At 49.1% G+C, this 14625-nt stretch overlaps 1 protein-coding gene across 1 annotated transcript in view; it reads left to right on the forward strand.

Moving 5' to 3' along the window:
- Positions 1-14625, forward strand: part of noc4l (nucleolar complex associated 4 homolog) — a 46184-nt gene that overhangs the window by 2997 nt on the left and 28562 nt on the right. The window contains exons 2-6 of the mRNA XM_086011926.1: positions 1618-1738; positions 4658-4764; positions 6182-6289; positions 9574-9723; positions 9812-9914. Coding sequence (XP_085868052.1) covers positions 1618-1738; positions 4658-4764; positions 6182-6289; positions 9574-9723; positions 9812-9914 — 589 coding nt within the window. The remainder of the gene's footprint in view (positions 1-1617; positions 1739-4657; positions 4765-6181; positions 6290-9573; positions 9724-9811; positions 9915-14625) is intronic.

A 14625-nucleotide genomic window follows, 5' to 3' on the forward strand; every position in this document is an offset into this window, starting at 1 on the left:
TACTTCCAGTAAGACTTGTACAGATACAGATGTGGAGCGAAACTTAGAGTCCGACAGATACACTAGAGACAGCACCATCTCAGCTTTGAGATCCGTTGCACTACAGCAGACAGTCTAGCTTGTGAGGGGGAAATTGGAAACCGCCCGTATTTATCTTTCTGTCGGTGCATAAATGCTCCACTAAGGCACCTGTCTGAAGTATGTTTGCACAGCGCGTGGAGCCTTTTGTTTCAGTGTAATTTTAGTTTCCCGTTTTACATGCAAATGATTCACTGTGGACCTCAGCCCGAAGTCCCTTTATTTCTTGTGCCAGTTATCTGTTGGGAATCGTGGTGCTCTGATGCCCTATTGCAATTGCTCCATTAGTATGTGGCTGGATTCTACAGTCTTTGCTACTTTAACAGTATTAAGAGCTAGAATGAAAGACTGCGCACTGGGGCAACAAAGAAGGTTTGTAATTAAAGCATTTCACACACACAAATTACTTTTGAAATGCAGTGATTTTTATCTAGGCAGCCATGGCAGTCTGCACGCTGCAAAATCCCATTAACAGTAGTGAGGAATGTAACCAGTTAATCTTTTGTTGTCAATATTGGTTTAGGGAGCAATGCTGGTCAGGCTGCCATCTCTGGTTTAAAGCTTCAGTGCGCCACCTTCAGTTCCAGAGGCGAGGGTGCTACCAGCGGAACCAAGCTGACACTCTGCTGAGTCCACCTGTACCTTAACTAGTCTCAAGGAGCGAGCTAACTAGGAACAGCAGGAAGTTCTCCCAGTGTCTTGGCCAACATTCTTCCCAACGAAAACTGATCATTTATCATTATTGCACATAATCCAGACCGACACTCCCAGTGCCAGTACTGAGAGAGCCTCCGCTGCACTGGTGGAGGTGCAGTTTTTCGAATGAGACGTTAACTGAGACCCCGTCTGCTCTCTCAGTTGGGTGTAAAAGATCCCGTGGCACTATTTCGAAGTAGAGCAGGGGAATTCTTCCCGGTGTCCTGGCCTATGTTTATCCCTCAACCAACATCACTAATTATCTGGTCATTATCACATTGCTGTTTGTGGGAGCTTGTGTGTAAGTTGGCTGCTGCGTTTCCTACATTACATTTTATAAGTACTGCACTGACTATAAAGCTCTGGGACGTCCCGAGATTATTATGAGGTGCTATAGAAACACAGTTCTTTGTTGTCGTGGCTGTTTGTGAGAGCTCGCTGTCTGCACATTGGCTGCTGCATTTGCCTACAAAACTATGGTTACATTTGGAAAGTAGTTGATTGGCGCTGCAGCACTTCTAAGGACTGCACAAATGCATGTTCGTTCTTCGCATGAGTACAACTCAACAGAGTCTTCACTCAGTCTTTACAATCAGTGACCAATGTTCCTGCTAAGGTGCACGTGTGCGTGGCAGCGCAGTGATATAAAAGGTCCCGCGCAGGGCGCTCTTGGGCTTTTACATTGTAAATACCGCGCATGCACAGAAATTTAAAGGGACCCCGCATTAAAAGAAACCGGCAATGCAGAACAAAGCACAACTTACAGGGAACATTGTTAGCGACTGTCTAAGGCTGACAGCATTGGCACCTATTAACCGTGCGTTTCTGTGCGTCTCTCACTAGGCTGAGTTGGAAGCTGAAATCCTCGCTGCTATCAGAACCTGCAACAAGTTATTTTGCACCTTGCTGCAACGAGGAGACCTTTTCGTTGGCCAGCTGCCTGGGGAAGAGGCGGCTCTGTCAGGTAAGGAGTAAACACTCAGAGACTGTTTGTCAGGAAACCTGCTTCTACAAACTGGGTCAGCGGCATGTTAGGGGTTGCACCGACAACAGTAAGAAGAAAGAGCCCAGTTACCGTTCACCCAACAAAATGGAGACAAGGCAGGAGTCCCACTGGGCGGAGGAAAGACAGCCACAGGTGCTTCGGCCTGCTAGTTGGGGGGCGTTCTTGGTTTGTACCGTGATTTGAAAAGAGGGCAGGTGTAGTTTCAGTTAGAGGGAAACCAGCTTATATCGTAATTTCAGGAGACAGAAACATCTGGAATGGTCCAGGTGTAAAGCTCTGCATTGGTGAAACTTCGCTTTGCATGGAGTCCGTCGGACGCTGTGTTTTGCAGTAATTTTAGGAGACGGTGATGGGTTTTGCAGGGTGTCTCTGACGACATATGGTGTGAAACTCCTGGCTGGCCTCCCATCATCCACCCTCTATAAAAAAATAAGTTCATCTAAAACTCTGCTGCCTGTGTCCGAACTCTCACCAGTCCTTCTGATGGGTGAATGGGACTGGGTGCGGGTTAGGACACGGGGGGGTGATGGGTGGAGGGGGACTGGGTGTGAGTTAGGACACGGGGGGGGGGGGTGATGGGTGGAGGGGGACTGGGTGTGAGTTAGGACACGGGGGGGTGATGGGTGAGTGGGACTGGGTGTGAGTTAGGACACGGGGGGTGATGGGTGAACGGGACTTGATGGGTGAGGGGGACTGGGTGTGAGTTAGGACACGGGGGGTGATGGGTGAATGGGAGTGGGTGTGGGTTAGGACACGGGGGGGGGTGATGGGTGAGTGGGACTGGGTGTGAGTTTGGACACGGGTGATGGGTGAACGGGAGTGGGTGTGGGTTAGGACACGGGGGGTGATGGGTGAGGGGGACTTGGTGTGAGTTAGGACACGGGGGGGTGATGGGTGAACGGGAGTGGGTGTGGGTTAGGACACGGGGGGGGTGATGGGTGAGTGGGACTGGGTGTGAGTTTGGACACGGGGGGTGATGGGTGAACGGGAGTGGGTGTGGGTTAGGACATGGGGGGTGATGGGTGAGGGGGACTGGGTGTGAGTTAGGACACGGGGGGTGATGGGTGAACGGGAGTGGGTGTGGGTTAGGACACGGGGGCAGCAGAGTTTTGGATGAGCTGACATTTAAGGAGGGTGGAACATGGGAGGCCGGCCCGGAGAGCGTTGGAATAGTCGAGTGTAAACTCCCTCCACCCTGCCCAACCTGAGTGGAGTAGCCCAGTGATGGCAGTTTGTGGTGAGCTCTGGGTCATGTCCATTGGAGCCTTTCACACTCATTTCAAGCAAGATCCTTTTTTGTTATTTGTTCCTGGGAAGTGAGCGTCGCTGACAAGGCCAGCATTTATTCCCCGTCCCTAGTTGCCCTCGAGAAGGTGGTTGTGAGCCACCGCTGCAGTCCGTGTGGTGAAGGTGCTCCCACAGTGCTGTTAGGGAGGGAGTTCCAGGATTTTGACCCAGTGACGATGAAGGAACGGCCGATATTTTTCTAAGTCAGGATGGTGTGTGACTTGGAGGGGAACTTGGAGGTGGTGGTGTTCCCATGCGCCTGCTGCCCTTGTCCTTCTAGGTGGTGGAGGTGGCGGGTTTGGGAGGTGCTGCCGAAGAAGCCTTGCAGCTGGCAAAGAGGAACCATCCCGTTTGTTGGGTTGAGCTGAAAGCCAATACCCACAGGGTAAAGGACATTTGCTCTAAGGCTGGAATATCTTGTCCCCGTGACCACAGCTAGACAGACTGGTTTGGCCGCACGTGGAATATCGTGTAAAGTTGTTGTCACATTTGAAAAGGGACTCACGTGCGTTGGGGACAGTGCAGAGAAGAGCAACAAGAATGATCCCAAAAGTAAGGGACATGAACTAGGAGGAAAGATTGGAGAAGCTTAAGTCCTACAGTGTGGAGAGAAGGTCAAGGGGGTCTTCATTGAGGTATATAAAGTATTAAATTGGATGAGATGAGCCTAGAATTAACTTTCCAGTCAGATCGGTAGAACAAGAAGAAATAAATTTAAATTAGTAATCCTCTGATAGGCTGACCTTTGCACGCTGAGGCCTATGCTAGTGAGCAGGCTGCATCTGACCTGATAATATAACACAACACGTTCCACACACACAATTTATACTAGTCTTCTACAGTTGCTAAGATATCCTGTGTGACATATCTGACACTTGTCTTTCAGAAGTTTGGACATGGGGGTATCGATATTTATGGGGTGATTCCCCCTGTCCCCCCACATTCACACACATACATGCACACACTGATGTAGACTAGTGTTCACCTTGAGTTTTGCTGACATACTCATGCCCAGCAGGGAGCGCTGTCTTCAGTTGCTCCACAGCAGTCGAGGTGCATGTTAGGGAACAGATTTAGAGAAAATCAATTGTTCTTTCAGCCTCAGCTCAGTGGGTGGCTCTCTCACCTCTGATTTAGAATGTTGTGTGTTCAAATCCCACTTCAGCACCTAAGCCAGGCTGACACTCCAGTACAGTGCTGAGGGAGTGCTGCACTGCCGGAGGTGCTGTATTTCGGATGAGACGTTAAACCGAGGGCCCGTCTTCCCTCTCAGGTGGATGTAAAATATCCCATGACACTATTTTGAAGAAGAGCAGGGGAGTTCTCCCCGGTGTCCTGGCCAACACTTATCCCTTAATCAACATAACAAAAACAGATTACCTGGTCATTATAAATGCTGTTTGTGGGAGCTTGCTGTGCGCAAATTGGCTGCCACATTTCCTACATTACAACAGTGACTACACTTCAAAAAGTACTTCATTGGCTGTAACGCTTTGGGACGTCCTGAGGTGGTGAAAGACAAGTTCTTTCTTTCTGGGTTACTCTGGGAGTTACAAGAAACCCACAACACTTCTGTTCATCTAATTTCAGCTGACTACAGTGCAGAGAAAAAGTACAAGATCTGGATGAGGCATCGCTATCGCAGTTGCATCAAGCAGCTGTTACATCTGATGACGCACAAGTCTGATCAGGTGCAGGTGAGTTTCCTGGTGCGCTCCTGCCCTCAGCTTGGCATCTTGCACCAAACTGCCAAAGGAAAATAACTCGTTAAAAATTGTATTACGGCAAATTTATTTCTACTTTCCCTTCCCAACATCTGCCACAGTCCTTGCTCCCTCCCCGTCTCGGTGCAGTTATCCCACTGCCCTCTAACCCAGCTTGGCCCGAGCACTGTATTTTGTCTTGACCTTCCATGCGCAGCGCTGTGAGAGATTGACTTTTTCCATTTGTTCACGGGATGTGGGCGTCGCTGGCAAGGCTGGCATTTATTGCCTTTGCGAAGGTGGTAGTGAGCTGCCTTCTTGAACTGCTACAGCCCATGATACTTCTTTGTAGCAGTTTGTTACAACTGAGGGGCTTGCTCGGCCATTTCAGGGGGGCAGTTAAGAGTCAACCACATTGCTGTGGGTCTGGAGTCACATACCGGCCAGACCGGGTAAGGACGGCAGATTTCCTTCCCTAAAGGACATCAGTGAACCAGATGGGTTTCTACGACAATCTGGTATTTCCATGGTCACCATTACTAATTCTAGATTTATTTAATTAAATGCCCCAGCTGCTGTGGTGGGATTTGAAACCCCCCTATCTCTGGATCATTAGTCCAGACCTCTGGATTACTAGTCCAGTAACAGAACCACTATGCTATCATTCCCATGTATTAGAAATAATTAAGCAGGACATACTGACAACTGGGCTAGTATTGTTCTTCAGTAGAGAGGGTCGCGGGTTCATCTTTAATGTGGTGCTTCTGTGCTGTGCACATCAATAGTGCATTATTTTAAATGATGCATTTACATGGGAGGATCTAATTGTGCTTACATAACCGGCATCATAACTACCACAGGGAGTGGTTGAGGCAAATAGCAGAAGGGAAACTAGATAAACACATGAGGGAGAAAGGAATAGAAAGATACATTGATAGGGGTGAGATTTTTTTTCCTTTATGGGATGTGGGCGTCGCTGGCAAGGCCAGCATTTATTGCCCATCCCTAGTTGCCCTCGAGAAGGTGGGTGGGAGGAGTAGGCATGGACCTGTTGGGCCGAATGGCCCGTTTCTGTGCTGCACATTCGATGTAATTCTATTGCTTTGATTTTAGTGTTCGCTGCTCTTTTCTTGGTCAGTTTGGTGGGTAGCAGCCTCACCGCTGGGTCAGAAGGTAATGGGCTCAAGTTCCACTCCAGATTGGAGTAGATGATCTAGCCTGAGGGACTGCTCTGAATCTTATTTAAAAACTGTTATTGTGGCTATTAAGAGGGAAATTTGTATTCTCTGACCCCCCACAACGATTACGAACAAATGTAGGGAGATTATCCCAAACTGTGTCCCTGATTTTACCGAGTCTGGGCTTTGCACCGTGGTGAAAACCTGTCACTTCCTGATTCCTTTTCCTGTAGGAAGTGGCACTCTGCACCCTGATGAAGTTTGTTCAGACAGAAGGAAGGTGGCCGCTTATCAAATATGAGGAGGCCACGCATTACGTCTTCCCCCGGGAGTTGTTAACGGTGAGTCGTGATTCCGCCGTAGGTGCGCCCATTCCTCGACAGACTTCGGATGTAACGGTACAGAGCTGGTTGGGGGGGGGGGTTTCGGTTGATGAGGAAGTGTGCGGGGAGTGACGTTATGCTGCTGGCTAGGTGTACGGTGCAGGTGCCAGTGGAAGGTGAGCAGATTTACAATGAGGGTGGCCATTCAGCCCATCTAGCTCACCCCTCCATGCGAATCAAGAGTTACAGCCTCTGACTGCCTCCAGCATCCTTTGCCTCCACGATCCCTACTCCGAGACCACTCCAGCTATTAATCACTCTTTGTCCAGATGTGTTTCCTGACATCAGTCCTACACTTGCTTTCCACCATTTTGTGTCCTAGGATTTAAATAAAAAGTCAGTTAGACCTCTAATTAGACTGATTAATCTGCTACAACAGTCAGCAATGCCACAGGATTTTCACAATAACAATGTGTCTGTGTGCGCTCCTGTATAATATACGTCCGATTAGCGTGCGTCAGTATTGGCCTCGCTTCGAATGTCACCTGCAAATTCCTGCGTTCTATTATTTTTAAAAGGATACAAAAAGGAAGGTCAGATTCAATTCTAATTAGTCTGACGATCTGTTAAAATTACTCAACTGCTAATTGACCTGAGCAAAGCAAGCTGACCAGTTAGTTAAGGAATAGTGCATTATCCTAACCAGCACCAAGTCCTGTTCACCATCACCCCCTGTGTTAACTGACCTACATTGGCTCCCAGTCCGTGAATGCCTCAGTTTTAAAATTCTCATCCTCGTGTTCAAACCCCTCCATGGTCCTCTCCCCCTCCCTATCTCTGTAACCTCCTCCAGCCCTGCAACCCCCCGAGATCTCTGCACTCCTCCAATTCTGGCCTCTTGCTCATCCCCCGATTTACAATCGCTCCACCATCAGCGGCCGTGCCTTCAGCTGCCGAGGACTGAACTCTGGAATTCCCTCCCTAAATCTCTCCGCCTCTCCACCTCTCCTCCTTTAAGACGCTCCTTAAAACCTACCTCTTTGACCAAACTTTTGGTCACCTGTCCTAGTATCTCCTTAATGTGGATGATTCTGCCATCCCCATTTGCAACATTTGATCTCTGCTGCCATCCATCCTAGCACAGACCGTCCCTTTTGTTCCTTCCTTTCCCCCCCTTCCCTGCCTCTGCATTTGCTTAAAACCTGTCACATCTCTAACTTTTTCCAGTTCTGACGAAGGGTCACAGACCTGAAACGTTAACTCTGTTTCTCGCTCCGTGGATGCTGCCTGGCCTGCTGAGTGTTTCCAGCATTTTCTGTTGTTATTTCTAATATCTCCTTATGTGGCGCGGTGTCAAATTTTGTTTGATAATCGGTCCTGTCAATCGCCCTGGGATGCTTTACTACGTTAAAGGCACTATATAAATGCAAGTTGTTGTTGTGGATTTCAAAGTGGGGTCCCTGGACAGTAAGGGGCCTACGCTGGAATTCTAGTTCCATCACCGCATTTACAAAGTAAAATAAAAATATTTTCTACAATGATGCCCTACTGTTCTCCTTTGCTATCTGAAACTGACTTCCAGACATTGAGAGAGGAGCGCCTGGGGAGTATTTACAGGGAGTCCCTGGGTGTGTGTCAGTATTTACAGGGGGTCCCCGGGTGTGTGTCAGTATTTACAGGGGGTCCCCGGGTGTGTGTCAGTATTTACAGGGGGTCTCCGGGTGTGTGTCAGTATTTACAGGGGGTCCCCGGGAGTGTGTCAGTATTTACAGGGGGTCCCCGGGAGCGTGTCAGTATTTACAGGGGGTTTCCGGGAGCGTGTCAGTATTTACAGGGATCCCCGGGAGTGTGTCAATATTTACAGGGGGTCCCCGGGGGTGTGTCAGTATTTGCAGGGCGTCCCCGGGAATGTGTCAGTATTTACAGGGGGTCCCCGGGAGTGTGTCAGTATTTACAGGGATCCCTGGGAGTGTGTCAGTATTTACAGGGATCCCCGGGAGTGTGTCAGTATTTACAGGGGGTCTCCGGGAGTGTGTCAATATTTACAGGGGGTCCCCGGGGGTGTGTCAGTATTTGCAGGGCGTCCCCGGGAATGTGTCAGTATTTACAGGGGGTCCCCGGGAGTGTGTCAGTATTTACAGGGATCCCTGGGAGTGTGTCAGTATTTACAGGGATCCCCGGGAGTGTGTCAGTATTTACAGGGGGTCTCCGGGAGTGTCAGTATTTACAGGGGGTCCCCGGGAGTGTGTCAATATTTGTTAGGAATTGGATAACCCCACTGCTTTAGAAATTCTCTCCGTTGCTTCGTAGACTGAAGGATAGAAATTAAACCCAAATAAGAGTGTTATTCGTTGAGATGTGTTATGGATAGTGTCAGTGGTTTGGGTTGTGATGGGTGTGGACTGAAATTGAGCGGGTGGGCCAAATATAAGAACTTAATTGGGTTGCGTTTGCTCATTTCTGCATGCGACCTGACCTGGATTTAAGGGTGGAGGGTGGGTTGAGGTTAGAGAGACAGTGAATTGCTTTCCCTCGGTGTGGTGGTATGCTCACTGAGCCATCTTTATGCACGTACGTGATGTGTGTGAGTCAAACTGTTTATGATGAGGACTTGAGATTGCACGCCACCAATGGCAACGTCCTCCTAGGTGGTGGCGGCCGCGTGTTTGGGAGGTGCTGCCAAAGAACCCTTGGCAGTGCGTCCGGTAGACACTTGCTAAAGTTTAGAAGAATGAGAGGGGATCTCATTGAAACTTATAAAATTCTAACAGGACTAGACAGACTAGATGCAGGAAGGATGTTCCCGATGGTGGGGGAGTCCAGAACCAGGGGTCACAGTCTAAGGATAAGGGGTAAGCCATTTAGGACAGAGATGAGGAATTTCTTCACCCAGAGAGTGGTGAACCTGTGGAATTCTCTATCACAGAAGGCAGTTGAGGCCAATTCATTAAATATATTCAAGAAGGAGTTGGATATATTTCTTAAGGCTAAGGGGATCAAGGGATATGGGGAGAAAGCAGGGACAGGGTACTGAATTTGGATGATCAGCCATGATCGCATTGAATGGCGGAGCAGGCTCGAGGGGCCGAATGGCCTACTCCTGCTCCTATCTTCTGTGTTTCTATGTTTGCTGACCATTTCTCCTGCTCTCCCCTCTCCCTTTATGTAGCATCTTGGGGCATCTCGCTGTTCCAGGCACTATATGGATGAAAAGTCTAGTTAGTAGGGACAATTCACGGTGCAATTGTTTCAAACCGCTGTTTGTTCAGCTTTATCTTTACAAGTGTCCATTTCCTTTTCAGTCGCTTGTGGATCAGTTGCTTCAGGTTGGAAGAGATTCCTCGTCCCTGCTCGCCCGATTTCAGGAGTATTTGGAATATGAGGACGTCCGTTACTACGTGATGGTCTCTGCTGCTGCAAATATACCGAGAGTGATTCAGAACTCTAAAGGGGTAACCATCCACACTTTGTGTTTGGCGCTGACCTGAATCCGCACGCGCACCATTATACTTTGATCATTTCCCTCTCCTCTTTGTGCAGGCCTTGCTTCCTGTCTATCAACAAAACACGTTCACCCTTTTGTCCTCGATTCACATGCCAGGGGAAGAGAGTGAACTCAAGAATTTCCTCGTGAAACAAGAAAGTAAGTATCACTGGATGGTGAGTGCGGGTTACAACAGGAAATAATTTGGACTGAGAGAAATTTATACACTTCAAAAGTCTGTGGATGTTGGTTCAATTGAAATGTTGAAGACCGAGATCGACATTTTTATGTCGGGTAAGGTTATCAAGGGAGATGGAGTTACGATACAGATCAGCCTTGGAATGGCGAAAGAGGCTCGAGGGGCTGAATGGCCTCCTCCTGTTCCTATGATCAAAATGAGCAGATAAAGCCAAGTGCCCAAATAGAGTAAGAAGGGATGTAGACGGGGTTGGCCCATCAAGACTGTTTCTCCGTGGGAGCTTTAACTTTTTAATCCCAGTTCCCAGCCCTTTCCCCATATCCCTTAATCCCCAAGTAAATATCTATCTCATTTTTAAACACCTCAGTTGACTTTGTATTTATGGTCTTCTGGGGCAGTGGGTTCCACAATCTCTCTGCCCTTTTGTGTATTGAATATTTCACTGGACTTGCTTATGTCCCTTGGCTCTGGACTCCTTTACCAAATGGAGGAGTCATCCCCAGTCTGCCTGGTCAATTATCTTCATTATTTTAAAAGAAAGAACTTGCATTTCTGCAGTACCTTTTATGACCTCAGGACATCCCGAAGCGCTTTACAGCCAATGAAGTACTTTTGAAGTGTAGTCGCTGTTGTAATGTAGAGGAAACCGGAAAGGTCTGAATTAGAACATCCCTCAGCCTACACAGAAGCAGCTTGTTGTCTACCGCTTCATTTCTGGGCAGTTCAGCCCAAGTTTGCTCAGTCTCCCCTCAAAACCTTTCTGCATTCTAGCTGAATAATAATCGTGTGTTCCAGTGCTAAATATGGGACTCTTACTATCTCTCTCTCTCTCTTTATTTTTGTGGAGAGACTGGGTGAGTTGGCACCATCTGAGTTTAAATCTAGTCAAAGACAACGGTGTGAAAATCTCTCCCACACTGGCTGTAGGGGACCAGGGTGCATTAAGATTGTGAAATGAGGACCCAAAACTGCCCTAACCCCCTCTAATTTTCCTCTCCATATCTCCTGAACCCAGTGACCTATGGCAGGGTGCTCTCTCCCCATATCTCCTGAACCCAGTGACCTATGGCAGGGTGCTCTCTCCCCGTGTCTCCTGAGCCCAGTGACCTATGGCAGGGTGCTCTCTCCCCATATCTCCTGAACCCAGTGACCTATGGCAGGGTGCTCTCTCCCCATATCTCCTGAACCCAGTGACCTATGGCAGGGTGCTCTCTCCCCGTGTCTCCTGAGCCCAGTGACCTATGGCAGGGTGCTCTCTCCCCATATCTCCTGAACCCAGTGACCTATGGCAGGGTGCCAGGGTGCTCTCTCCCCATATCTCCTGAACCCAGTGACCTATGGCAGGGTGCTCTCTCCCCATGTCTCCGGAACCCAGTGACCTATGGCAGGGTGCTCTCTCCCCATATCTCCTGAGCCCAGTGACCTATGGCAGGGTGCTCTCTCCCCGTGTCTCCTGAGCCCAGTGACCTATGGCAGGGTGCTCTCTCCCCATGTCTCCTGAACCCAGTGACCTATGGCAGGGTGCTCTCTCCCCATGATTCCCTGAACCCAGTGACCTATGGTAAAACATAGACATAGAAAAAGAAGATAGGAGCAGGAGTAGGCCATTCGGCCCCTCGAGCCTGCTCCGCCATTCAATGGGATCATGGCTGATCATCCAAATTCAGTACCCTGTCCCTGCCTTCTCCCCATACCCCTTGATCCCTTTAGCCTTAAGAAATATATCCAACTCCTTCTTGAATATATTTAATGAATTGACTCTACTGCCTTCTGTGGTAGAGAATTCCACAGGTTCACCACTCTCTGGGTGAAGAAATTCCTCCTAATTTCTGTCCTAAATGGCTTACCCCTTATCCTTAGACTGTGACCCCTGGCTCTGGACTCCCCGACCATCGGGGACATCCTTCCTGCATCTAGTCTGTCCAGTCCTGTCAGAATTTTATAAGTTTCAATGAGATCCCCTCTCATTCTTCTAAACTCCAGCGAGTATAAGCCCAATCGACCCAATCTCTCCTCACGTCATTCCTGCCATCCCAGGTATCAGCCTGGTGAATCTTCGCTGAACTCCTTTCATGGCAAGAACATCCTTCCTCAGCTAAGGCGACCAAAACTGCACACAATACTCAAGATGTGGTCTCACCAAGGCCCTGTACAACTGCAGCAAGACATCTTTGTTCCTGTACTCAAAGCCTCTCGCTACGAAGGCCAACATACCATTTGCCTTCTTAACCGCCTGCTGCACCTGCATGCTTACCTTCAGCGACTGGTGCACAAGGACACCCAGGTCTCGTTGCACTTCCCCTTCGCCCAATCTATTGCCATTCAGATAATAATCTGCCTTCCTGTTTTTGCCCCCAAAGTGGATAACCTCACATTTTTCCACGTTATATTGCATCTGCCATGCTTCTACCCAATCACCCAACCTGTCCAAATCATCCTGGAGTTTCTCGGCATCCTCCTCACAGCACACACGCCCACCTAGCTTTGTGTCGTCTGCAAATTTGGAGATATTACATCTAGTTCCCTCGTCTAGATCATTAATATATATTGTGAATAGCTGGGGTCCAAGGACCAATCCCTGCGGTACCCCACTAGTCACTGCCTGCCACTCGGAAAAAGACCCGTTTATTCCAACTCTTTGCTTTCTGTCTGCCAACCAGTTTTCTATCCAAGTCAATACCTTGCCCCCAATCCCATGTGCCTTAACTTTACACGCTAACCTCTTACGCGGGACCTTATCGAAAGCCTTCTGAAAGTCCAAATACACCACATCCACTGGTTCTCCCTTATCTATTTTACCAGTTACATCCTCAAAAAATTCCAGTAGATTAGTCAAGCACGATTTACCTTTTGTAAATCCATGTTGACTTTGTCCGATCCTGTCACTGTTTTCCAAGTGCTCAGCTATTACATCCTTTATAATGGACTCTAGCATTTTCCACACTACCGATGTCAGGCTTACCGGTCTATAATTCCCCGTTTTCTCTCTACCACCTTTTTTGAATAGTGGGGTAACATTAGCTACCCTCCAATCCATGGGTACTGTTCCAGATTCCATCAAATGTTGGAAGATGATCAGCAATGCATCTATTATTTCTAGGGCCACTTCCTTAAGTACCCTAGGATGTAGATTATCAGGCCCTGGGGATTTATTGGCCTTCAGTCCCATCAATTTCCTTAACACCATTTCCTTACAAATACTGATTTCTTTCAGTTCCTCCCCTTCATCAGACCTTATGTTCCCTGACAATCTCTGGGAGGTTATTTGTGTCTAACTTTGTGAAGACAGAACCAAAATATGTATTTAATTGGTCTGCCATTTCTTTGTTCCCCATTATAAATTCCCCTGATTCTGACTGCAAGGGACCTACATTTGACTTCACCAATCTTTTTCTCTTCACATATCTATAAAAGCTTTTACAGTCAGTTTTTATGTTCCCTGCAAGCTTACTCTCATACTCTATTTTCCCCTTCTTAATTAATCCCGTTGTCCTCCTTTACTGAATCCTAAACTGCTCCCAATCCTCAGGTTTACTGCTCTTTCTGGCCAATTTATATGGCGGGGTGCTCTCTCCCCGTGTCCCCTGAACCCAGTGACCTATGGCAGGGTGCTCTCTCCCCATGATTCCCTGAACCCAGTGACCTATGGCAGGGTGCTCTCTCCCCATGTCTCCTGAACCCAGTGACCTATGGCAGGGTGCTCTCTCCCCATATCTCCTGAACCCAGTGACCTATGGCAGGGTGCTCTCTCCCCATATCTCCTGAACCCAGTGACCTATGGCAGGGTGCTCCCCATGATTCCCTGAACCCAGTGACCTATGGTAGGGTGCTCTCTCCCCATATCTCCTGAACCCAGTGACCTATGGCAGGGTGCTCTCTCCCTGTGTCTCCTGAACCCAGTGACCTATGGCAGGGTGCTCTCTCCCCATGATTCCCTGAACCCAGTGACCTATGGCAGGGTGCTCTCTCCCCGTGTCTCCTGAACCCAGTGACCTATGGCAGGGTGCTCTCTCCCCGTGTCTCCTGAACCCAGTGACCTATGGCAGGGTGCTCCCCATGCTTCCCTGAACCCAGTGACCTATGGCAGGGTGCTCTCTCCCCATGATTCCCTGAACCCAGTGACCTATGGCAGGGTGCTCTCTTCCCCATGTCTCCTGAACCCAGTGACCTATGGCAGGGTGCTCTCTCCCCATGTCTCCTGAACCCAGTGACCTATGGCAGGGTGCTCTCTCCCCGTGTCTCCTGAACCCAGTGACCTATGGCAGGGTGCTCTCTCCCTGTGTCTCCTGAACCCAGTGACCTATGGCAGGGTGCTCTCTCCCCATGATTCCCTGAGCCCAGTGACCTATGGCAGGGTGCTCTCTCCCCGTGTCTCCTGAACCCAGTGACCTATGGCAGGGTGCTCTCTCCCCGTGTCTCCTGAACCCAGTGACCTATGGCAGGGTGCTCCCCATGCTTCCCTGAACCCAGTGACCTATGGCAGGGTGCTCTCTTCCCCATGTCTCCTGAACCCAGTGACCTATGGCAGGGTGCTCTCTCCCCATGTCTCCTGAACCCAGTGACCTATGGCAGGGTGCTCTCTCCCCGTGTCTCCTGAACCCAGTGACCTATGGCAGGGTGCTCTCTCCCCGTGTCTCCTGAACCCAGTGACCTATGGCAGGGTGCTCCCCA

This window comes from Somniosus microcephalus, chromosome 19 (genome assembly GCF_052327205.1).
Source record: "Somniosus microcephalus isolate GS21.2 chromosome 19, FLI_Smic_1.0, whole genome shotgun sequence".
Taxonomy (NCBI): Eukaryota; Metazoa; Chordata; class Chondrichthyes; order Squaliformes; family Somniosidae; genus Somniosus; species Somniosus microcephalus.